At 41.5% G+C, this 26,148-nt stretch overlaps 1 protein-coding gene across 1 annotated transcript in view; it reads right to left on the bottom strand.

Moving 5' to 3' along the window:
• Positions 1-26,148, bottom strand: part of ADGRE2 (adhesion G protein-coupled receptor E2) — a 75,017-nt gene that overhangs the window by 1,501 nt on the left and 47,368 nt on the right. The window contains exons 14-17 of the mRNA XM_043467103.1: positions 13,005-13,071; positions 12,640-12,731; positions 11,583-11,751; positions 11,391-11,501 (exon numbers count right to left, since the gene is read on the bottom strand). Coding sequence (XP_043323038.1) covers positions 11,391-11,501; positions 11,583-11,751; positions 12,640-12,731; positions 13,005-13,071 — 439 coding nt within the window. The remainder of the gene's footprint in view (positions 1-11,390; positions 11,502-11,582; positions 11,752-12,639; positions 12,732-13,004; positions 13,072-26,148) is intronic.

Genomic DNA, 26,148 nt, shown 5'->3' with positions numbered 1-26,148 from the left:
GATTTCACAAACCTTACCATCTAGTGGGAAGATAAATACAAATGGTCAATTATATTTGTGAAATCGGAGGTCCCTCTGCCCTGGTCCCTCCAATGATGTCCCTATCTTCTTCCTGTCCATGAAATGACCTAGAGCATTCTCTGTCCAGATGATTCTCTCTGTGTAAATGAAAAGAAAGCGATGGACCTCCCTGGCCTCTTAGAAGATGTGATAAGTAGATAATGAACCTGATTTCCCCAGGTACAGTAGTGTGGATGAGGGTAGTGGGAAGCACATGATTAAAGATATGGGAATGAATTGGCATGCTGGGTCCTGGGTCAGGTATGACATTTATCAGTAAAATGTCAAACAAATAACAAGCCCTCCAGATGATTTTTATGCACTGTAACACTTGAGAGTCTTAGTTTCACCAGTAGAATAAAGAGTGTGCCCCAATCCATAAGAAAAGTACTACAAGCTAATAGAAAAATATGCCAAGGATGTGAACAAGTTGTTTCCAGAGATTGAAATATTACTGACTCATAAAGAAAGATGTTCCCTTCCACTAATGATAAAAAGGATACAAAGATACAAATCTTTCCCTGGATATACTATTTACCTCTCAGATGGGTAAAAGTACAAAACTTGATGAGAACCTTGTGGTGAGGCTGTAGGGAAACATGTGGCTCTGGGTAAAAAGCTGCCTGCCAGTGCAAGGAATGCAAGAGATGTGAGTTTGACCCCTAGGCTGGCAAGATCCTGGAAGAGGAAATGGCAACCCACTCTAGTATTCTTGCCTGGAAAGTCTCATGAATAGAGGAGCTTGCAGGCCACAGTACATGGAGTCGCAACAGAGTTCAACAAAATTGAGCACACACACACACACACACACACACACACACACACATACTATTGATGGCAGGGTCCATGGAATGACCTCAAGATGTTGAAATATGGAAGTATCTACAAACATGCAGTTGTGAATTTGACGCAGTATCCAACCTAACTGCATAATAAAAAATGAGATCAATGAAGTAAGTGTAAACAGTTGCAATATTATTTGTATTAGCAAATGACCTAACAAAAACACTCATTATTAGAGACTTGATACGTAATTTATCCAACAGAAGGCCACATGGTCAAAAAATAATGGAGAATCTTTTTGTAGTCTCAAGAGAATAATCTACCAGATGTGTGAAAAAAGAAGGAACAAATAAGAAATACATAGATTGTATTTACTATGTAAAATATCTATTGACACGTGCAGGAGAAACCAACTTTGGTTTTTGGACCAAGAGGAACTCAGTGTCTAGGGTTCAAAATGAGATGGAGATGGTTCCTTTCTTATTCTCTTGGCATTCAAAGCCCAAATATTTTAACTCTTCACTAAATGTAAAATGGTGTATAAAGTATGGATATTTTGACATCTAGTCACATGGCTGTAGGAAACCTGGCCTTGGATTGTTGTTCAGACTTCTGGGGGCTCCTGTGATTCTTAGGCATTTTGTGCTGCAGTCATTTCATGCTTACTTTCATGTGAGTGCCACTTTTATTTCAGTAAATTCCCCATTACTTCAGGTTGCCAGAGAATCTTGGTTTTGATGAACCAGAGAAAGTAAGCAGCTCACTTGGTCAGGTGAAGAGGCAAGGATTTCTCCTGACTCACCTGTACTCACTGGTTCTTCTGGTCCCCTCTGACCTCTGCCATCATCAAATCTTTCTTTCTATAAGCCCTTGTGCACTCCATTCCAGAAGACTCTCATGGTATTGAGAATTCTATTGACAACCATATCACTGTCCCCTGTGGTATACATAACCACTTCCAGGTTTGAAGTCAAATGTGAATCTGGGTGGGCTTCCCACATGGTGATAAAGAATGCAGTAAACAATGCAAGAGACATAAGAGGCACAGGTTTCATCCCTGGGTTGGAAAGATCCCATGGAGAAGATAATGGCTACCCACTCCAGTATTCTTGCCTGGGAAAGTCCATGGAAAAGGAGTCTGGGGGTGGGGGAGGGTTACAGCCTATTGGATGGAAAGAGTTGGAGATGACTTAGAGACTAAACCACCATGGCTAATTCACATTGTTTTTTTATCACTGAAACCAACACAACATTGTAAAGCAATTATCCTCCAGTTTGAGAAAAAAAGAAAGAAAAAAAGAACTTCCTCTACAAAAAAAGCAAAATCACAAATTGAGATTTTTTTTTTTTTGAGAAAAGATTCAAAGTTTAGAGATTTTTCATCTAAGGAAGCTTCTCCTGGTGGCCTCCAGATAGAGACACTGTCAGAGGGTCCAGGAGAGGCCACCTGAGAAGGAACACATACAGGCCCTGAGAGCTATACCTGCTCCCTTGCTGATAGATAGGAAGACAATGAGACCTCAGTCCGACAACCACAAGGAACTGAACTTTGCCAGAAGTCAGAGTGTTGGATGAGGACTCCAAGCCCCAATAAGAATGCAGTCCAGGCGGACAGAAAGATTTCAGCATTGTAAAAATCTGAGCAGCCATCCCAGCTATACCATGCAAGATTTAATTTTTTCTGGTTTTACATGTGTGGGAATTTGTTACCCAGCAGCTCACATTGAATGTAGCCACTCTGAGGGTTCCTCTCTGCACTTCATAGTGGGCCATGAGGACAGCAAAGCTGCTGAGGTGCTGCTGATGTCTGTGGTTCCCACCATCTTGCAGTCTCTGGTGGCCCGGTGACCACTTACATTCCTGCCATGCTCCCAGAAGATGCAGTACACCTTCTCCTTTGGCCCAAGCATCACTGACTACAGGGACCGGAAGTAGGTGTGAGCTGGTGGGTCTATTGCTCGGAAATGCTGACCCAAAGCTAGCTTATGCTGGGCTTTCCTGGGGATGTGATGCACTCATGGGGGGCCCCCTGAAACCCAAGGCTCTGCCCAGGACCCAGGAGGACTCTTCCACATCCACAGCTCCATCCCAGCAGGACTCACATGCTGGAAGACCAAGGTGATGGGGGAGCTGAGGTTCTGGGTGTTATTGTTGCTGATAAAGGTGGATACGCCGTCTGACATCAGGGTGGGGGAGATTTCCCACAGCAAACCCCTGTGTGTCTCTTGTGGAATTGCCTGTTCCTCGGTATCCAGGACCAGGGGACTTTATCCAGCAACTTTCCCATCCCAGGTGTGGAGATAAGCCCTACCACTATAGGACCTGCAGGACAAGAACAAGGTTGACATCTCGGAGTGCCCAACATGACCCCTCTTTTAGATGGACTCTTTCTTTGTAGTCTCATCATAATATGCAATTCCTTTTAAACTTTAATTTTGTTTCTTGGTTAGTGGCCACAAGAGGCTGCTGTGAGTGGGGCAAGGTTTCTCTAATAATTTGATACAGGAAAGTGACTCAGTTATGCACATATATACATTCTTTTTATATTATTTTCCATCATGATTTATCATAGGTGTTGAAAGTTTTTTGAAAGCCCTGTCGGACACAGTAAAATTCCAGATTTGCAGGAATTGAGTAACCAGGAAGTCCACCACCACGACTTCTTTCACACTGATGACATGATGAATTTCTTGAAACACACAGAACTAAGTATCTTTTGTCCTCACTTAATGGCTCAAAGAATAACACTTCAGGTTTTCCAAGGGATAAGAAGATACAGTTCAAATGATCTTTTTTCTGCCACTCTGTGCAGCTTGAGGGATCTTAGTTTCCTGAGCAGGGACTGAAGCTGGGCGCAGAGCAGTGAAAGTGCCAAGTCTTAACCGCTGGACTGCCAGGGAATCCCTCCAAAGATCTTTTTAAAATTAATTAATTTATTTTAATTGGAGGCTAATTACTTTACAGTATTGGGGTGGCTTTTGCCATACATCAACATGAATCAGCCATGGGTGTACATGGGTACCCCCATCCTGAACCTCCCTCCCATCTCCCTCCCTTCCGCATCCCTCTGGGTTGGCCCAGAGCACTGGTTCAGAGTGCCCTGTTTCATGCATCAAACTTGCCCTGGTCATCTATTTTACATATGGTAATATACATGTTTCAATGCTATTCTTTCAAATCGTCCCACCTTCACCTTCTCCCACACAGTCCAAAAGTCTGTTCTTTACATCTGCCTCTCTTTAGCTGTCTTGCATACAGGGTCATCATTGCCATCTTTCTACATTCTATATGTATGCATTAATATACTGTATTGGTGTTTCTCTTTCTGACTTACTTCACCCTGTATAATAGGCTCCAGCTTCATCCACCTCATTAGAATGGACACAAATGCATTCTCTTTTTTATAGCTGAGTGATATTCCATTCTGTATATGTACCACAACTTCCTTATCCATTCATCTGCCGATGGACATCTAGGTTGCTTCCATGTCCTAGCTATTGTAAACAGTGTAGAACTGAACACTGGGGTATATGTGTCTTTTTCAATTCTGGTTTCTTTGGTGTGTATGCCCAGCAGTGGGATTGCTGGGTCATATGGCAGTTCTATTTCCAGGTTTTTAAGGAATCTCCTCACTGTTCTCCACAGTGGCCATACTAGTTTGTATTCCCACCAACAACATAAGTGGGTTCCCTTTTCTCCACACCCTCTCCAGCATTTATTGTTTGTAGACTTTTTGATGGCGGCCATGCTGAAAGGTGTGAGATGGTACCTCACTGTGGTTTTGATTAGCATTTTCTGATAATGAGCAATGTTGAGCATCTTTTCATGTGTTTGTTAACCATCTATAGGTATTCTTTGGAGAAATGTCTGTTTAGTTCTTTGGCACATTTTTTGACTGGGTCATTTGTTTTTCTGGTATTGAGCTGCATGAGCTGTTTGTATAATTTGGAGTTTAATTCTTTGTTATCAGTTGCTTCATTTGCTATTATTTTCTCCCATTCTGAAGGCTGCCTTTTCACCTTGTTTCTGGTTTCCTTCATTGTGCGAAAGCTTTTAAGTTTAACTAGGCCCAATTTGTTCATTTTGTTTTTATTTCCTTTACTCTGGGAGGTGGGTCATAGAGAATCCTGCTTTGATTTATGTCAGAGACTGTTCTGCCTGTTTTCCTCTAAGAGTTTTCTAGTTTCTGGTCTAATGTTTAGATTTTTAATCCATTTTGAGTTTATTTCTGTGTATGGTGTTAGAAAGTGCTCTAGTTTCATTCTTTTACAGGTTGCCAGCCAGTTTTCCCAGCACCACTTGTTAGAGAGATTATCTTTTCTCCATTGTATATTCTTGCCTCCTTTGTCAAAGATAAGGTGTCCATAGGTGCATGGATTTATCTCTGGGCTTTCTACTTTGTTCCACTGATCTATATTTCTGTCTTTGTGCCAGTACCATACTGTCTTGATGACTGTAGCTTTGTAGTATAGTCTGAAGTCAGGCAGGTTGATTCCTCCAGTTCCATTCTTCTTTCTCAAGATTACTTTGGCTACTCAAGGTTTTTTATGTTTCCATACAAATTGTGAAATTATTTGTCCTAGCTCTGTGAAAAATCAAGGATATTTTAATGTAACTTGGAAAGGTAACATTTTAGAAATGATACATGAGACCATAGAAAGATAAATATTTCCTTTGAAAAAAAGAAAAGAAATTTCAGATGCCTTTAGTCAAAAAAATCTCCTTGTCAGATGGACTTCTCAGGATAAGATCAAAATGCCTATCAGACTGGATGAAATTTGGTTGAGCCTGGTCTTTCTCAGAAATCCCATCTCCCTACATTTACTAACCCTGAAGTTATAGAATATAATAACAGTTAAATGTCCTACAAAAAAACAAAAACAAAAACACAAACAACCCTCTGTTTCTAAATGTATGTCTCGATTTCTCTGCTGAGTTTGGGAAATGTTTTCTTCATGGAGTCATAAAATAGGGCAGTTTGATAAAAGTCTGGAAATGTTATCTGTTGTTAATCACCTGAGATGTAAAGGAAAAAACACTGAAGTCCTTTTGGACAATCCTTGCCACCCCCAATATGAGTTATTTATTCCTAGGTCTATAGAAAGCTCAGGGAAAATTCTGGTGTTTGGGATGGGCAACTTCACATGATTATCTCTACTCAAGAAGGTTTCAAATATTGTGCTCCAGGAAATTATACACAATGGAACACAGATAAATTATTTTGTTTTTCTTGAAGAAGATGACAGGAAGCCATAGAAGAGATTCCAGGATGAAAGAAAGACATTCTTAACTTTTAAGCACAAGAGACACCAAATTTTAGGAGACAGTAGGAGATGTAATTACATTAAGCCATGGATTTGTTTGGTCCTTTGCCCATAGATAGTAGAAATAGCTGATCAGATTCCTTGAAGTTTAGAATCCTTCAATGACTATCTGATGCCATTACTGTTTCTCTATAGAGAATGTATATTTTGTTTCTTCACCATGTCTATCATCTCTGCAGGAAGTAGGGGACAGTGGCAAATATTTATTCAAATATATATAATATGAAGAAGATGTCAGTGTTTCTACTATAAATCATGAAATTAAAAGATGCTTACTCCTTGGAAGGAAAGTTATGACCAACCTAGACAGCATATTAAAAAGCAGAGACATTACTTTGCCAACAAAGGTCCATCTAGTCAAGGCTATGGCTTTTCCAGTAGTCATGTATGGATGTGAGAGTTGGACTATAAAGAAAGCTGAGCACCAAAGAATTGATGCTTTTGAACTGTGGTGTTGGAGAAGACTCTTGAGAGTCTCTTGGACTGCAAGGAGATCCAACCAGTCCATCCTAAAGGAGATCGGTCCTGAGTGTTCATTGGAGGGACTGATGTTGAAGGTGGAACTCCAATACTTTGGCTGCCTGATGCAAAGAGCTGACTCATTGGAAAAGACCCTGATGCTGGGAAAGATTGAAGGCAGGAGGAGAAGGGGATGACAAAGGATGAGATGGTTGGATGGCATCACTGACTCAGTGGAGATGAGTTTGAGTAAACTCCAAGAGTTGGTATGGACAGGGAGGCCTGTCGTGCTACAGTCCATGGGGTTGCAAAGAGTTGGACACGACTGAGCGACTGAACTGAACTGAACTATAAATGAAACCCATGTACAATAGACGTGCCAGCAGAAAAATGATCCCACAAAGATGTCAACATCTTAACTCTGGAAGCTGCAAATTTTTAGCTTACATGGGAAAATGAATTTTTATGATCTTGAGATGGAAAATTTATCCTGGATTACCCTGATGAGCCAATGCAATGATCAGGGTCTTCATAAAGGAGAGAGAGAAGTAAGAGAGTAAGAGGCGGGGAAAGATATAATGATGGAGGTGAGGAAGAGAGAGAGAGAGAGAGATGAAGGAGGAGGAGAAGAAGAAGAGGAAGAAGGAGGAGGATAGAGGTGAGCTGATTGATCTGAAAAGCTACACTAAACAGACTTTGAAGATTGAGTGAATCACGAGGCCACTAACCATGGAATGCAGGTGGCACCAAGAAGTTAAAGAAAGGTTAAGAAATGCTTATTTCCCTAATGTTTCCAGAAGGGATACAGACATTTTGATTTTAGTCCTATAAGATCCATTTTGAACTTTTGACTTCTAGATCTGTAAGATAAATTTGTTTGTTTTTAGCAGCAAGTGTGTGGTAACCTTTTACAGCAACAGTAGGAAACTACACTATGGAAGTGCAAGTTTTCTTGGATTCCAAAGAGAGGGAAGCTCAGATCCTCTTCTGGGTCTCCCAGGGACAGGGTTACACCCTTGCTGAGGGTGAGTTGACTCAAGAACATGGAGAGTTAGCATTCCCTTAAGCAGACACTCCTGGGTTATTTGTTCTGTTCTGCCTGAATGAGTGTAATCCATGAGAGGGACAGGGCTGTGGTAGAGCAAGGCATTGAACCTCTCAGGTCTGTGGGGTCCTCCCTATATGGACAGCATCAGTTGTATGAGGGAAGCCACATTAATTCCTGCTAGGTTATACTCTGCAACCTTGGCTGAATCAGAATTTAGTGCAAGGAGGATGTTCAGCCCCTCCCACCAAGACTTGACCCACTTAGAGTCTGCAAAGTTCCCTTTGCACATGGTTAGTCCTGACTGAGTTAATCTAAGAAAATGGTCTTAATTTGGAGGGAGGAGACAAATGAGGCAACTGAAGGTTTAAAATGTTTCACAGCTTGAAAAGCAATTTGACCAAGCTGACACAGCAAACACTTGGTTGAGCTAATATTTCATTCCAGATTTGTTTCAGCCTGGGAACTAAGATCTACACAATGCTCTGGGATCATAAGGAAATACTTCAGTGTTAATTGGTAGACAGGATGGTTAATAATTAAAAAAATATAGTAGGGCAGAGAATTATCTTGTTTCCAAAGGAAACAGGCACCATAAAATAATCAATAATTTTTTTGATATTTTATCCCCTTAATTATCAGGGAGTTCATTCATTCATTCATCTTTGTTTAGTAAATAATTGCTGATCGTTTGGAAAATGTTAAACACTGGAGAGAGAGATTGATGAATAAGACAGTTTCTGCCCCTTCTTGCAGTTGCAGATTAATCACTGATTAACTTAGCCAATCATGTAGCAATTATGTATTGAGTATTTCTACATGTCTGGCGCTGTGTGAAATGTTGAAGATATAACAGACAGGAAAAGCAAAACGGTGCCTGCAGACGCTAAATCTAGAAGGAAACAGATATTAATCAAATAGAGAAAACCAAGAGTAAGATGATTCTGACAAAACTCTCTAGGGGCTATTGGAGAGAAACATGGAAGAATCTGATCTAATCTGAGCAGGTACAGGCTTCATGGAGGAATCGACATATAGAGATATGTCTGAAGGCATATATAGTTTTGAGTCAAGGAATAAAAAAGAGTGTTTTAAAGAGAAGGACTATGTGCAAAGCCTTTGTCCCAAAGAGGCACACTGAATTTTCAAAACTGAAAGAAATTTGATGCGGCTGGAATAATGGTGAGTACATGATATATGAAGCTGGAGAGGAAAGCAGGAGATGAATCAAACAAATTCTCACTGATGTATGGCTCTTGGTTTTGACTCTATATGTAATGGGTTTAGCAAAGAGTGCAATGATTTTATTTGTGTTTTGAAAAGATCTTTCTGATTTCTGGGTAAAGGATGTTTTGGGAGGTGACAAGGATAGAAAGAATAGTCAGGTAGGTGAACATAGCAGGTGTTTAGGCAAGCTGGCAGCCTGGCTAAGGAGAAGGTGATGGAAGCTGAGCTAGCAGGAGAGATTGTGGACATATTGAAAAGATAAGAACAAAAATTTCAAGGGTGGTAGGTTGTGATAATAATAAGATAACTGTTGAGAGTAGCTTTCAGGATCCAAACTTGTGCCACAGGATGAATGTGGTATCATGAAAATTGAGAAGGACACCATGGGAAAGAACTGGATTAGGGTAAAGATTGTAAGCATTAAATTGGAAAGCTGAGTTGAAGATGACTTTGAGATACCAAAAATGTCAAATACTCCATACTCCTTTAGATTTCAGAGGAGAAGTCAGAGATAAAGAAACTAATGGCCATCATTTGCAGCTATTGTGACTGAATCTAAGGAATAAATGTTGTTGTCTAGGAGAAAAGAATAAAACAGGAATTAAAGTTGTTCTGGAACCAATCCCTTGTAGGGAACTACAAAGGAGACAAAGAGAGAATAGCAAGAGAGAACAGAAGAAAGACAAAGAGGAATGTATAAGTATAATCTAGTGAGGATAAGGATGAAGTGTTTTATGAGAAAACAGTGGAGAATGATCAGAAATTCTGAGACTTTCTGGGAGATGGAGATCATTGTAAACCTAAGAGATACTTGTTTTGGTGAAATACAGGGGAAAGAATCTATAATTTGCATGGGCTGAAGGCATGAGTTTAAGGCAGGGAAATAAAGACAGAAATGTCAACTCTTGGCTGGTAGCTAGAAGATGGCCAAATAGTACATGTTTGTAAGACAGAAGAGAACCAAACATGTATCCATGGCTATGGGGAAAATACTGTTGAAAATGAGAGGAAAGAGTGAGGGAAGAAGGGTAAGTGGAAGAGAGAATGAGAGAATATGTGTGAAAAAGAATGTAAGGAAAATTGATAAGCACTGATAATGGGATTCAAAGCATAGGTGGAATAATTGTCTTCAGAGAGGAGAAGGATCATTGTCTCAATGATACAAGAGGATGCACGCTGATATTTGTTATGGTGTAGAGTTCACAAAGTATCATCAGGACAATGTTGATTTTCTTTGTGAAATAAGTGCTGAGAACATTTGTTGAGAAAGGGAGAAGTGGTAGAAGATTCAGTGGTGGAATCAGTCCTTATGGAGGTTGGGGGGACAGGTAATGTGAGAAATGCAGAAGGGCTTCCAGGCATATAGTAGTTTCCTTTCAGTGAGATGGAAGATTGAAGGCATTAAATAGAAGATGGAAGAGGTCAGAAAATATAAGAAAAATAAGTTTGTAGGTCTAAACCAGTAAGTGTTGTTTCTTGGTCATCACTGCCATCACTGTCACTACTGCTTATCTTTTTCAGTTTTGTGGTGGGTAGAGGGTACCAAGGGGCTTCCCCAGTGTCTCAGGGGTAAAGAATCTGCCTACAGTGCAGGAGACCTGCATTCGATCCCTGGGTCGGGAAGATCCCCTGGAGGAGTGCATGGCAACCCACTCCAGTATTCTTGCTGGAGAATCCCATGGACAGAGGAGCCTGGCGTGCTACAGTCCAAGGACAGCACGGAGTCAGACAGGACTGAAGCAGCTGAGCGCAGCGCGGCACAGCGCAGAGAGTGCCCAAATATCAGGCGGTCCGGTTAAGACAGTCTAAAACTCCAGCTGACACCTTTCTCTTTGGTGCACAGATAAGTACACACTCTCCCCCCATTTCCTGCATTTTTGAGGGGTGCTGCTGAGTATTATGTAGAGACAGGTGTACAACAAAATGGTAGGATCATGTGACTCTGAATAAAATGAGCCTCACCATTTCAGATCATTGCTAGTTGCTTATTTAGTTAACCATTCATGGCACGTAGTAAGTGTCCAATAAGAATACTGATAGGAGTCAAGATGGGCACAGTTCCCTAAGGAATACACGTGAAATACATTTTGTAAACAAACTGAGACCACTGCTAGTGGTTAGTGTGAGTATGTGTGTGTGTGTGTGTGTGTATGCACACATGCTCAGTGGTGTCCGATTGTGTGCAGCCCAATGGTCTGTACCTGCCAGGCTCCTTTGTCCATGGAGTTTTCCAGGCAAGAATATTGGAGTTCATTGACATTTTCTACGTAGGGGATCTTCCTGACCCAGGGTTCAAATCCATGTATCTGGCATCTCCTCATTGACAGGCGGATTCTTCACCACCAATGCCACTTGAGAATGAGTCAAACAGTAAACAAAGGGTAAGCCATCCTAAGACATCAACAGCTCATACGCAGTTGTCCAGTGTGCTAGGCATGTGCTGATCAATGAATTGGTTAGTGACGTGCTCTGGGGGCAGTTCATGATCTTACCTCACTGTGTTTGCAGCCATCAGACATGATCCTGCTGGAGAGCGTGTACTTCTCAGATTCGGCTTTGGTTTTCTTGATCCTTTTCAACCAGTTCCTGTATTGCTCACGGACCTGCAAAGCATGCTCTGAGTCAGCTCACCTGAGAGGAGTGAGGATGGGATGAGTCCTGAGAGGGAGTCAAGACAGTGGTACCTGCTGGCTGAGGAGGCAGTGCACCAGGAAGATGAAGACACCCTGCAGGCTGTTGATGATGGTGAAGAGATAGGACATGACGTGGGCAGCCGGTCCCACCTGCAGGATTCCCAGACACCACGTGCATCCCAAGATGAAGAGCTGAGCTGTGGCTTTAAATGTCAGCATCCTGGTAGAAGGAGAAAGTAAGTTCTTGATACAACCAGAGCCACGCTCATCATCACCCGTGGATGCTCCTTCCTTTCCCTGTTGCTAATGACTTCTCAGACTGGGTTGTGATTGGTTTCATTCTTTGCTGTCAATGATGCTCCACAATAGAAATGCCACTGAGGTCTAGAATGACATTTTGATTTGGATGGAAAGGGAAGTGACAGTTCATAGGTTGCAAAAGCTTTATGATCCTCCGTAGAGATATCTAATTTCATTCAACCAATGTTCCTGAGGAAGTACCATGCATCAGGCTCTGTGTTGTGTCCTGGGCATTAAATATCACAAAGGTGAGATTTCTAGTTTCATAAAGCTCATGATCTACTCAAATGACTGAAACAACAAAACAGTAAGATGTGTAATTTGGAAAAGATAATGGTAGAAATGCAAAAGAAAGAGCATCATATATGCACAAGATTTTCTGGAACAAAGGGCTGCCTAAACCTCCTAGAAGATTTAATGTTCACTGGGATTTTTACCAGGAAGAGGAGTGGGAGAGAGGTGAGAATGAGCTTGAAATATGGGGTGTGAAAGTGTAGTAGACTGTGGAAGTGGTCACAGATTCCTCTAAGTGCTTCATGGGAACATAATTGTTCCCTGCACATTTGTCATAAGACTGCTGACAAAGTCCAGAGAATGTTGCTATGGGAGTCACAAGTTCACAAACTGGAATTAGAGATGAACAGAAAACACCACTGGGTCTGAACTTGCTGCCTTAGGACACCTCCATCCATTTTACTCTGGGTTTCCTTAGAAAAACCTGAGGATGGACACAAGGAACTGTTCAGGCACATGCCTTCACTCTTGTGACCACACATCTGCAGAGTTGTCAGTCTCTTCTCCATCTCACCTCATGTTCTGGAGGGTGGACACCTCACTGCTGAGGGAACAAAGTTTGCTTTTCAAAATCCAAAGGGTCATCAGAAAGAAAGCTAAATTGACCTTCAGGAAACCAGAAAAGAGTTATTGCATAAAATTTCAGTCCATTGTCCAGCCTGTCCAACATCATTTCCGCACTTAGGTAGTTTCTATTTTAAACCGTATTAGTGTGTTAAATTTTAAGAATGGTCTTAGAAAATGCAACCAAACCCATGATAACCCAGGAACACACCTGTTCTTGTCACCTCTGTCACCAACCCATGCCCCCCACTTTTAGTTCTCCTCTTTAAATGATGCTTAGCTGAGTATTAACGATGCTTTGATGTCATCACTCACAGAGAAGATGGCACAGACTGGTCCAAGGAAACCCCATTTAAATCCCTTTTCTGAGTGGAGCCAGCAGCTGGGAAGGAAGAGAATAAAAAATGCATTTGTGGTCAAGAAGATGTGGTACATATTTACAATGGAACATTAGTCAGAAAGAACAAAATAATGCCATCTGCAGTGACATGGATGGACCTAGAGATTGTCATACTGAGTGAAGTAAGTCAGATAGAGAAAGAAAAATATCATATGATACTGCTTATATGCAGTATCTTAAAAAAAAGTGTGTAAATGAGCCAATTTACAAAACAGAAATAAAGTCACGGATGTAGAAAACAAGCTTATTGTTACCAAGGGGGAAAGGGGGGATAAATTGGGTGACTGGGATTGACATATACACGCTACTATATTTGAAACAGGTAACTAATAAGGACCTACTATAGAGCTCAGGGAACTGTACTCAATATTTTGTAATGACCTATATGCAAAAAGAATCTGAAAAGGGACTGAATATATGTATATGGATAATTGATTTACTTTGTTTTAAAGGAAAAACTAACACAACATTGTAAATCAACTATATTCTGATGAAAATTAATTTTAAAATGAATTTGTATTGCATATTAGTGCATATATATGGAATCTATAAAAATGGTACTGGTGAATTTATCTGTAGATTGGAAATAGAGACACAGACATAGAGAACAGACTTGTGGACACAATGAGGGGAGAATGTGGGATGCATCAAGAGAGCAGCATTGAAACATATACATTACCAAGTGTAAAATAGTTAGTGGGAAGTTGTTGCATAACACAGGGAGCTCAACCTTGTGTCAGACCTGTGACAACCTAGAGGCGTGGGATGGGGGTGGGTGGGAGGGAGTACCAAGAGGGGGAAATATATGCATATTTATGGATGATTCACATTGTTGTATGGCAGAAACAAACAGGACACTGCAAAGCAATTATCCTCCAACTAAAATCAGATATTTAAAAAGTGACTCCCTTAAAAAATTAAAAAAATACATTTATCCTTAGGGATCTATAATAATTATATAATTCACTCATTACTCAATAAGTATTGAGTGTCTCTTTTTTGACAGGTTCTGTGATTGTCTCTGACAGTACAGTGGTGAAGAGACTATACATGTTCTTAAATCCCATATTGGCAGGAGATACACAATTTTATTTTTTAAATACACAATTTAATGATAAAAAATGGAGGTTATGACAATGTATCTTTGAATGTAATGCTCAGTTTTGGGTCTAAGGAAGTAGAAACGTTAAGGAAGATTCCCAAAGAAACCATGTTTTAGTAGAAACAAGACCAATGAGTAGATGTTCCTGAGATAAACAGGGTTGAAGCAGGGGCATCTGTATATGTGTTAGTTTTTGAGAGTCCTCTGAACCTAACATAGTTTTAAGAGCCTTTCTTGCATTATTCAATTTAATTTTTTATCTGCTGTAAAACTCATCCACTGCTTTTTTTTTTAAAATACGGTTTTATTGAGATATGATTTCACATCCAATGAAATGTATCCATTAAAACTGTACAGTTCAGTGATCTCTGGATAGTCACAGAGATGTGCAGCCATCACCACAGTCTGACTTCAGAACACTTTCAACTCCTTAAAAAGAAACTGCATTCACATTAGCATGAGGAAATCCTCATTCCCACTTCCATGCGTCCCAACCTTGATCCTAGCCTCAGGGTACCATTAACCAACTTTCTGTTACTATGGATCTGCCTGTTCAGGATACTCACATAAATGGAATCATATAGTATGTGGTTTTCTGTGACTAGATTCTTTCACTTAATGTTTTCAAGGTTCATTCATGTTGCAACATGGTTTTATGGCTGAAAATTCATTTTTAGTCTTTCTTCATAGCTGAATAATATTCTATTATGTGGCTATACTACATTTTGGTATACCTTCATCAGTTGATGGACATTTATGTCATTCTCAGGTTTTGGGTATTCTGAATCATGCTGCAATGAACATTGATGTAATTTTTTGTGTGGATATGTCTTTTTATATGTTTGGGATATATACCTAAGAGTGGAATTGCTGGGTCACCTACATATCAAAACTTTTGAGAAACTGTTTTCTACAAGTGGTTACACTAATTTCATTTCAACAAGCAACGTATGAGGGTTCTAATTTTTCCATAACTTTTCATTTTTTAATTGTCAGTCTTTAGTTCCTTTAAGCATTTAAGTGGATGAGTATGAAATGACATGTCCTTTTGTGGGTTTTGATTTGTATTTCCTAATGACTAATGATGTTGAACACCTTTTCATGCACTTATTGTCATTTACTTATCTTTGGAGAAATCTTTATTCAAAACTAGTTTCTGTTTTTGGGGAATGGTGGTGAGTGGTAAAGAATCTGGTTTCCAATGCAAGAGATGCAAGCAAGTCAGGTTTGACCCAGGGTCAGGAAGATTCCCTGGGTATGCAACCCATTCCAGTATTTTTGCCTGGGAAATCCGTGGACAGAGGAGCCTGGCAGGCTACAGTCCATGGGGTTGCAAAGAACTGGACACATCTTAGTGACTAAGCAAGCAGGCAAGGAATCACTGTTGAACTTAGTATTAGAGACAGAAATTCTGTTTTCAGAAGAACAATACTTGACATGAATACTTAACCAGATTGAGGAGAGGGTCATAACTAGCAAACAGGCAGAAAAATTGAAGAGACAGACCTGGAATCAAACCCAAAGTGGACTTGGCCTTTGTGAGTCACAACCAAAAAGAGACCTACAAGTGAAAGTGAGCATGCCCAGGGCTTCTGATTCAAGATGGAGGAGTATAAGATTTTGCTCATCTCCTCCTGCAAAAGCACCAAAATCACAAGTAACTGTTGAACAACCACAGACAGGAGGACTCTGAAATCTACCAAAGAAAGATACTCCATGCCCAAAGACAAAGAAGAAACTGCAGGAGATGGTAGGAGGGGTACAATCACAATAAAATCAAATCCCATACCCACCGGCAGGGTAAACCATAAACTGGAGAACTATAATACCAAAGAAGTTCTCCCACCATTGTGAAGGCTTGGAACTGCACGTCAGGCTTCTAGCCTGGGGGCCCAACAAAGGAACTGGGAATCCTCAGGGACTCTTACCGGGGAAAGTTAGTGGGGTTTGATTATAAGACTTCCACAGAACTGGGGGAAACAGGGACTCTACTCTTGGTGGGCACAAACAAAACCTTGCATACACCAAGACTCAAAGGAAAAGAGCAGTGACTCCACAGGAAACTGAACCAAAACTACCTGCTAGTGTTGGAAGATATCTTGTAGAGGTGTGGGTCAGCAGGGGCTCATCACAGGGGCAGAGGGGACTGTCATCGGCTGTCTGGAAATGTCTCCTTTGGTGTAAACCCTCTTGGAGCTTAACCTGACCATATAACCCATAGACCTGAGGGTTGGGTCACCTCGGCCAAAAAACTACCAGAGAGGAAGTGCAACCCTGTCCATCAGCAGATAATTAGATTAAAGCTTGATTGAGTAAGGCCCTGCCCACCAGAGCATGACCCAGGTTTTCCCACCACCAGTCCCTCCCACCAGGAAGCTTACACAAGCCTCTTATCCTCCTCCATCAGAGGACAGACAGAAGAAGCAAGAAGAAACAAAATCCCACAGTAACTAAAGCAAAACCACACTACAGAAAGTTAATCAGCATGAAAAAGCAGAAAGTTACATCCCAGATGAAGGGACAAGATAAACCCCCAGAAAAAACAGCTAAATGATGTGGATGTAGGCAACATTCCACAAAAAGTGTTCAGAATAATGATAGTGAATATGATTCAGGATCTCAGGAAAAGAATGGAGGCAGAGATTGAGAAGATACAAGAAATGTTTACCAAAGATCTACAAGAACTAAAGAACAAAGAAGCAGAGATGAATAAGACCCTAGAAGGAATCCATAACAGAGTAACTGAGGCAGAAGCACAAATAAATGACCTGGAGGACAGAACGGTAGAAATCACCGCCACAGAACAGAATATAGAAGAAAGAATGAAAAGAAATGCAGGCAGCCTAAGAGACCTCTGGGACATTAAACGCATGAACATTCGCATTATAGGGGTCCCAGAAGGAGAAGAGAGAGATAAACGACCTGAGAAAATATTTGAAAAGATAATAGCTGAAAACTTCCCTAACAAGGGAAAGGAAACAGTCAACCAAGTCTAAGAAGTACATTGAGTTCCAGGCAGGATAAACCCAAGGAGGAACACACTGACACACATGGGAATCAAATTGGCAAAAATTCAAGACCGAGATAAAATATGAAAAGCAACAAGGGAAAAACAGCAAATAACATACAAGGGAACTCCCATCAGGCTATCAGCTGATTTCTCCACAGAACCTCTACTAGCCAGAAGGAAGTGGCATGAGGTATTTAGAGTGATGAAAGAGAAGAAACTATAACCACGAATACTCTACCCAGCAAGACTCTTCTTCAGATATGATGAAGTCAAATGCTTTCCAGACAACCAAAGTTAAGAGAATTCAGCACCACCAAACCAACTATACAACAAATGGTAAAGGAACTTCTTTAGGCAGGAAAAACAGAAGGAGAAGCCCTACCTAGAGAAAATGCACCCAAAACAATTACAAAAATGGTAATAGGATCATACATATCGATAATTATCTTAAATGTAAATGGATTAAATGCACCAACCAAAAGACAGATACTGGCTGAGCAGATGAAAACATGTCCAGGTATACACTTCCACTTACCACATCACTCTGCTTGACCCCCCAAAATTGTATGTAATTATTTTATATTGTTAGATTAATCATGTTTCCATTATGGTTTGCAGTTGTAATCATCTTTTATTTTTTGTCTGGCTATCGATTGTGAAAACTGATGATCATCTATTACTTCTGTGATTCTGTAACTATTAAATTGCCAACACCTGTTGGATCATAGAAAAAGCAAAAGAATTCCAGAAAAAGATCTACTTCTGTTTCATTAACTATGATAAAGCCTTTGACTGTGTGGATCAACACAAACTGTGGAAAATTCTTAAAGAGAGGGGAGTATCAGACCACCTTACCCGCTTCCTGAGAAATCTGTATACAGGTCAAGAAGCAACAGTTAGAACCAGACATGGTACAACTGACTGGTTCCAAATTGGGAAAGGAGTATTTCAAGGCTGTATATTGTCATCTTGCTTATTTAACTTATATGCAGAGTACATCTAGTGAAATGCCAGACTGGATGAAGCACAAGTTGGATTCAAGACTGCAGGGAAAAGTATCAATAGCCTCAGATATGCAGGTGACACCACCCTTACGACAGAAAGCAAAGGGGAACTAAAGAGCCTCTTGATGAAAGGGAAAGAGGAGAGAGAAAAGCTGACTTAAAACTCAACATTCAAAAACTAAGATCATGGCATCTGGTCCCAGCACTTCACTGGAAATAGGTGGGAAAACAATGGATACTGTGACAGACTTTATTTTCTAGGGTTCCAAAATCACTGCAGAATGTGATTGCACCCATGAAATTAAAAGACACTTGCTCCTTGGAAGAAAAGCTATGACCAACCTAGACTGAATATTAAAAAGCAGAGACATTACTATTCCAACAAAGGTCCCTCTAGTCAAAGTTATGCTTTTTCCAGTAGTCATGTATAGATGTGAGAGTTGGACCATAAAGAAAGCTGAGCACCAAAGAACTGATGCTTTTGTATTGTGGTGTTGGAGAAGACTCTTGAGAGTCCTTTGGACTGCAAGGAGATCCAACCAGCCCATCCTAAAGGAAATCAGTCCTGAATATTCATTGGAAGGACTGATGCTGAAGCTGAAACTCCAATACTTTGGCCACCTGATGTGAAGAACAGACTCATTGGAAAAGACCCTGATGCTGGGAAAGATTGAAGGCAGGAAGAGAAGGGGACAACAGAGGATGAGACAGTTGAATGGTATCACTGACTCAGTGGACATGAATTTGAGGAAGTTCCAGGAGTTGATGATGGACAGGAAGCCTGGCATTGTGCAGTCCATGGGGTCACAGAGTCAGTCATGACTGAGCGACTGAACTGAACTATTACTTAATATTATTGTATCATGATTGGTCAACAGAACAATTATAGAATTCTGTATCACCAAAACTAGCGTTTATTAGAAAAATCTGTAATCACTTTTTAAAGTCCATATGTATATCAGAATTATCTTGGAATATTTGGAAAATACAAATGCCCAGGTATTGAATTTTTTATTTTTTTTTTGGCCAGAGCTCCAAATATATTTCTAATGAGCAGCCATATTAAAAAACAATTGGACTATATCAGGATCTTTTACTTTTATCTAGTTTGTTTCACTCTTTCTATTTCATATTCACAGTTCCCATTTCATTTAGTTTATGTTTTCCAATTTGTTCATCTCTTCTTTTTTGTTTTTGACATTCTTTCTCAAGCCCTTATCAAGTGTAGTACAAAAGCTTTTGTATACATATATATAAATGATATGTGTAACATATATTTTCAAAAACATTAATTTTTGCCCAACTAAAAAATTTATGACATTTTGATTCCACTTGCTTGACTTAGTATGAATAGAAAGCTAGATTTCTAATTAAAAAAATGGAAGGCAACAAGCAACAAAGGTTTACTGTATAGTACAGGGAACTGTAGTCAATATCTTGTATAATGACCTATAATGGAAAATAATTTCAAAAATATTATATGTGTACATGTATAACTGAGTCACACACACAAAAAAGAATTTTACTTTTTGAAATTTAGTAATGTTTATCTTCTTGCCAGTTTTCCTAAATGTTCTATGGCCATCTAAGAACAACGTATAAGATTCAAAGTTTTAAATATATGTGTGTAGCATATGATTAATATAAATGAATTAAATATGAATCTATTTTATTTAAATTATTAAGACATCATTCAAGATGCTCCTATATTATTTTTTCTGCAATTGATAAAACATTCTCAGAGAAATATTAATATGTCTCACTATAATTATATATTTTTTCTTTTTCCTTATATTTCTTCTGATTTTTGCTTTATGTGTCTTTGTTTCTTTGTTGGTAAGGTGTGTAATGGTTTATGATGTCTACTGTCTTTGTGAATTGTGCCTTGTATCATTAAAAATATTAATCTTTGTTTCATTTAAAATAAATAAATTTTTAAAAATGAGCATGTCCATAGAGACTGCTGGGTTAGTTTATCTCAGGTTCCAGCACTGTCAAGTCTTGAGAGAGAAGCTGTTCCCACTATGAGCCTGGAGAGTGAATCCATCCTGGGATAGTTTGTATGGCAAATGTGGGTGGAGAGTCATGACTTGGCAGGGGAGTTTCTTATGAGGTCCTAGGACTTTCTCCTCTCCCAACTCCCAAAGGTTGTGTCCATTGTTAAATTGGGTTATTTGTCTTTTCTTATCGAGTTATTCAATTTAATTTTAACAACAGTGAAAAGCAGAAGTTCTCTTATCCAGTAACTGATTAGAAGCTGACACATAGAGAACTTAAGTCTATTGCTCAAGGTTTTACAGACAGACAGTGATAGAAATCACTCTTCATCTTACATTATGGTACAAGACAGAGTGAGACATTCTAGAACAACAGAAAATATGGTGGGACATTACAGGAAAATATAGTAGCTGCTGAGAAGAATGAAGAACACTTCATTGCATTAGCATGAAAAAACTGAAGTGTTCAAGGATTCCTGGAGAGAGCTCAGTTGATACAGATAAACATCAGCTTTAGCAGCATGGTGTGGTTAAACTTGTATGTTCTGGGAGAATGAATTCCTGAACAGAAGACTGAAGACCTTGGTAAACTTGAACTCCTACTAAAACAACCAAAATGCAAGCAAAACAACTAAATCCAACCATTTCAAAACTCTGGCAGTTATCCAAGGCCCAGAACAAACTGAAAATGATTGATCCAAGAGAAACTATGGAACCTCAATAAGATGGGGGAAAAATGTCTGTAATGTTTCCCTTTGAACTATTTCCATTCCATCTCTTCCCAGCTAAGTTGGACAGCAGCCAAAAGCTAATAGCACTGCAGGCAGTAAAGATGTGTGACTGTTTCTGAAGCGTCATTAAAAGCATTATCATTATACCCAGAGCAGAGTCCATATCTTTTTCTGACCCTTTAGCCCCCTGGGAACTCTTTTTTTTTTAAGTAAGTAAATTTATTTTTTATTATTATTATTTTTTCATTTATTTTTATTAGTTGGAGGCTAATTACTTTACAATATTGTAGTGGTCTTTGCCATACATTGACATGAATCAGCCATGGATTTACATGTGTTCCCCATCCTGATCCCCGCCTCCCACCTACTAATGCATATATATGGAATTTAGTAAATTTATTTTTAATTGAAGGATAATTGCTTTACAATATTGTGTTAGTTTTTTGTCATATATCAACATGAATCAGTTGTTGACTTAAAAAAAAGGTGTATAACTTGAGAGTTGCGAGTTTAGTTTTGTTTGGGGCAAAATGAGGACTGCAGCCCAGGGGGCAGCATCTCAGTTAGTTCTGAGAGACTGCTCCAAAGTGGCAGTGGGGGAAAGTCAATATATAAGGTTTTGGTGAAGGGGGAGTACAATGCCATGAAACACTCAATTTACAAAAGGTTTTTGTTAGTCATGAGGATGTCACCATGAAGGGATTTAGAGCTTCTCTAGAGGAGAAGCACTAAATGAGGAGATGCAAGGATTGAGATCATAAAATCTGTTCCTAAAAACATCCAACTATCTAAAGACCTGTCCCACCAGATTCCCTGGAGCACAGAGTGCCTCACCCCACCCTAAACTCCCTCAGTAATTGTTGAAGTTCAACAGCTATAGCAGCATGGGGTTCCATTACCATAGAGGCAGATGGCAAATGCCTTTGTTGTTCAGTCATTAGCAATGTTCTTGGTAAGTGCCAATTTGTAGTCGACACAGGCATAGGTATACCTATGACCCTTCCCTGTTGAACCTCTCTCCAACCCCACCCCACCCCTCTAGGTTGTTACAGAGCCCCAATTTGAGATCCCTGAAACACAGCAAATTCCCACTGAGTATCTATTTTACCTACAATTATTAGGAGTTAGAATAGGGAAAAGGAGTCCAAAATGGTGGTGGCTAAAGGACAAGGAAGGGAAAAGCCTGTGAAAGTAGAAGAAAGGAAGGTCAAAGGAATGTCCCAGGACCAGAGTGAAGACCTCAGATAGAACAAACAGCACTCCTGGATAAGCCCAATTTGCACAGGGCAGGCCTAGGGGGAGGAAAAAACATATAAAAGGAGGGGCCAAAGCGTTTTCTCTCTTTCCCCTACCCCTCCCCTTCTCCCGCGTGCTTGCACTCTTTCTCTTGCTCTAGTGCTCTCCCCCTCCCCACCCCCCCCACATGCGTGCACTCTTTCTCTCTCTCTCCCCAGCACGCTGGAGTGCTCCTCCTCTCTCTTCTCTTCACATCTTTGGGTTGGCATGGCCTCATGCTTTGAGGATGGATTCTCCTCCTATCTTCTAAATAAAATAGAGCTGTAACACTGATATGTCTAAGAGCTATAACACGGTCTGTCCAAGACCCAACAGCTGCGATGCGCCGAGGGTTTTAATGTCTGTCACTCCAAATCTGTGTTGTGACGAGACAGAACCAAGAAGCATACACTCACCTGACATTTATGGTGCCATGACTCAGGTTTAACCTGGCTGAAACAACCTCGGCGCGGCCCCTGCAAGGAGAAGGCCACATACAGCAGGAGCCCAACTCAGAGAAAGCTCCTGTGGTTGAAGCGGAACGCGAAGAAAACCCAGAGCAAGGGAACTGACAAGAGGCCCATCCTGCTGGAAACTGGGACAGTGGAAAATGAACTCAGCAGAAAGCTCATGCGGCTCAGTCTCAGATTCCAGAAGACCTTCAGTTAAGGTAGGAGGTCCTCGCTCCTATGGCTGGAGGGACATTTGCCTAACGAAATCTTAATTCCTTTGCAATCTCTCATTTCTTGTTTCCTTGAACCTCTGGGAACAGGCGGGCGGCAGTGGGCGCAATTGAGGGACTCTAGAGAGGCTACTCTTTGGTATGTCCCAAGGGCACTATCTGCTGGGCCCCAATAGCTGTTACCCAAGCTGGTGGGGGTTCTTCTGTTCTTACTCTTCTCTGTGCCAAGAATCATACCAATGAAAACTGAGCACAGGTCAGGAATTTAGCAGGTTTTTCCGGCAGGTTATGAAGGGGATTCCTGGTACGTTTTCCCTACTGCTTTTCCCTTCTGTCCTTCAGCTCTCCCTCCCAGGACTCGAGCCCGGCCAAAACCCGGGATGCCTGGCTTTAGGACCTAATGAAGCTCAGGCTCTGATATCTCATTACAATAATTCATTGAGAGACAAAGTGATAAGTAAGAGGTGGATTTGTTAGGATTCAGAGAGAAGCGCTTCTACTCTTCAGGGTGTAGGCCACTGCTGAGGGCAAAGGCTCGGGCCATGGAATTTGGCCTGGCTAGGTTTTGCTAGCAGGGTGAATTCATATGCTAATGAGTGGGAGGATCACCCAAACCATTGGGGAACCACCCACTCCTCCTTCTTTTGACAGTGCCTTAGAGCTGTTCTGCCACCTCTGGGTGTGTCTGTTGGCTTATAGATTGGGGATTACTTGAATTTGACTTGTCATCTTGGACCCAATTGATTTTAATTGGTTTACGTTATGCCCTTGTGCTATGTCATTCTTTCAAAAGTTGTGGTCTGCCTCCTTCCCTCCTGTTTCATGCTCCTTTCCTCAGCCCCATCTGGGCCCACAATGTTGCCTCTACAATATTCTGGAGGGGCAACCAGAAAATAGCTGGCCTTGGGAGTGAAATACTGTATAATATCCAACCCCTTAATCCTACACAGCACTGGTCACGCTGGAGAACTTGGGGATGCCAAAACTCCAGTCCCCGGGTCCCAGGAGGTCAACCTGCTTAGGGATCTGGTCCTTGAAAGGTTGTCATGCCTCAACCTGCTCGGGCATCCACCAGTCCCAGGGGTCCCAGGAAGTTGTCATGCCTCCACCTGCCTGGGGATTCGATCTCTAGGAGACTGTCATGCCTCAGCCTGCCTGGGGATCTGCACCCTGACCCGGGGACACCTGGCTCTCAGGTTGCAACAGTACTAGGTAGGATAAGCTTACATCATGATGTCTATTCCCATCCATGGTGGGCAAACCAGCAATGAGTTAAGATTACAACCCCTTAATCCTAACCAGCACTGGTCACACTGGAGATCTTGGGGACACTCAACTCCAGTCCAGGGGCCCCAGGAGGTCAACCTGCCTTGCCCTGCCTAAGGATCTGGTCCTCGAAAGGTTGTCACACCTCAACCTGCTCTGGGATCTGCCAGTCCCACGGGTCCCAGGAGGTCATCATGCCTCGACCAGCCCAGGGGCCCAATTCTTGGCAGGCCGTCATGCCTTGACCTGCCTGGGGATTCAATCTCTAGGAGGCTGTCATGCCTCAGCCTGCCTGGGGATCTGCACCCTGACCCGGGGATGCCTGGCTCTCAGGTTGCAACAGTTCTGGATAGGATAAGCTTCAGAAAGACTCACCCCTAAGGAAGTCCACCCATGGAAACAGAAGGAAGCCTATTACTTGTGGGACTGTGCCCAGTCTCAGCAATAACTCAGGAGTCCAACGAGACCCCCATTGCCTTTCTGGAAAGGCTAAAAGAAACCCTCCAAAAGTTTACCAATCTGGACTTAGACTCTTATGAAGGACAGGTGATTTTAAAGGACAAATTCCTGTCCCAATGTGCATCAGATATCAGAATTAAGTTATAACAGCTACAGCAGCAGGACCCTGCTGCCTCTTTAGATGAGATGATCCAGACAGCCCCCAATACCTTTTATAACAGAATAGGAGAGGGAGGCCAAGGCCCAGGAGAGGAAGAGAAGGAAAGAGGCAAGACATGCCCAGATGCTGGCTGCCCTCCAGGGAAGCCCTATGGCACACCCTGAGTCCTTGAAGGACAAGGCAAGAGGCAAATGCCTAATCTGTAGACAGGCGGGGCATTGGGCCAATGATCGTCCAAACCGTGACAAATCTCCTAAAATGGCTTGCTACAAATGCCATCAACTGGGACATCGGGCCTGCCCTGGGGACCCAAGAGCCTCAAGGTCAAGAGTCAAGCCTTCCCTCAGGATGTTTCAACAGGACTGAAGTGGCATGCTCCAGCCAGCTCACCTGTCACAGATAACCACCACTGGGCTGGAGCCAAGGGTGCAACTGGATGTGGCAGGTAGGTCCAAGAATTTCTTGGTTGACACAGGGGCTACCTACTCTGTCTTGATCTCCTACTCCAGAGCCTTCTCCTCCTAAACCTGTACCAATTTGGGTGCTACAGGAAAAGCAGCTACTAAAATATTCACCCAAGCACTTCTTGGTTGCTGGGTTGGACGAATATTTTCCCCTCAGATTCTGGTGGTCCCTGAGTGTCCTACTCCCTTATTGGGAAGAGATATACTCACTAAACTGGGGACCACCCTTGTGATGGGAAGCTTTTCAGCCCCTAGGGCCCTATAGCTTCTGTTTGCTACTGAAGAACCCATTACACCTTCTCCAGCAGAGAGGGACCAAAAACTATGGGAGGACAAAATTAACCCCTAGGTGTGGGACCAGGGAATTCCAGGACGAGCCCACCAAGCTGAACCGGTTGTCATTGTCCTCTGAGATCCCACTCGGTTTCCTAACCGGAAAAAATATCCCTTCAAAAGAGAGGCTCGGGAGAGACTGCAGCCTTTAATAAATAAATTCCTTGCTTGTGGGTTATTGGTCCCCACCAGTTCACCATGTAACACCCCAGTCCTCTCAGTAAAGAAAAAGGACGGAGCCTGGTGAATGGTTCAAGATCTTTGGATCATAAATGAAGCCATCCCACAGTACCCAATCCCTATGTAATCTTGGGAGAAATCCCACCCAGTGCCAAGTGGTTTACAGTCTTGGATCTCAAAGATGCATTTTTTTTTTTTTTTTTTGCATACCACTTGCTAAAGAATCCCAATATCTTTTTGCCTTTGAGTAGGAGGCCCCAGGAGTAAAACACCAACAGATGACTTGGACAGTATTACCTCAGGGGTTCAGAGATAGCCTCCACTTGCTTGGACAGGCCCTTAGCTGGGATCTCCTAGATCTGGACCTGGGACCTAATGGGAAAATATTACAATATG

This window comes from Cervus canadensis, chromosome 4 (genome assembly GCF_019320065.1).
Source record: "Cervus canadensis isolate Bull #8, Minnesota chromosome 4, ASM1932006v1, whole genome shotgun sequence".
Taxonomy (NCBI): Eukaryota; Metazoa; Chordata; class Mammalia; order Artiodactyla; family Cervidae; genus Cervus; species Cervus canadensis.
The sequence above is the reverse complement of the archived record's forward strand: the minus strand, read 5'-3'. Positions and strand labels throughout refer to the sequence as shown.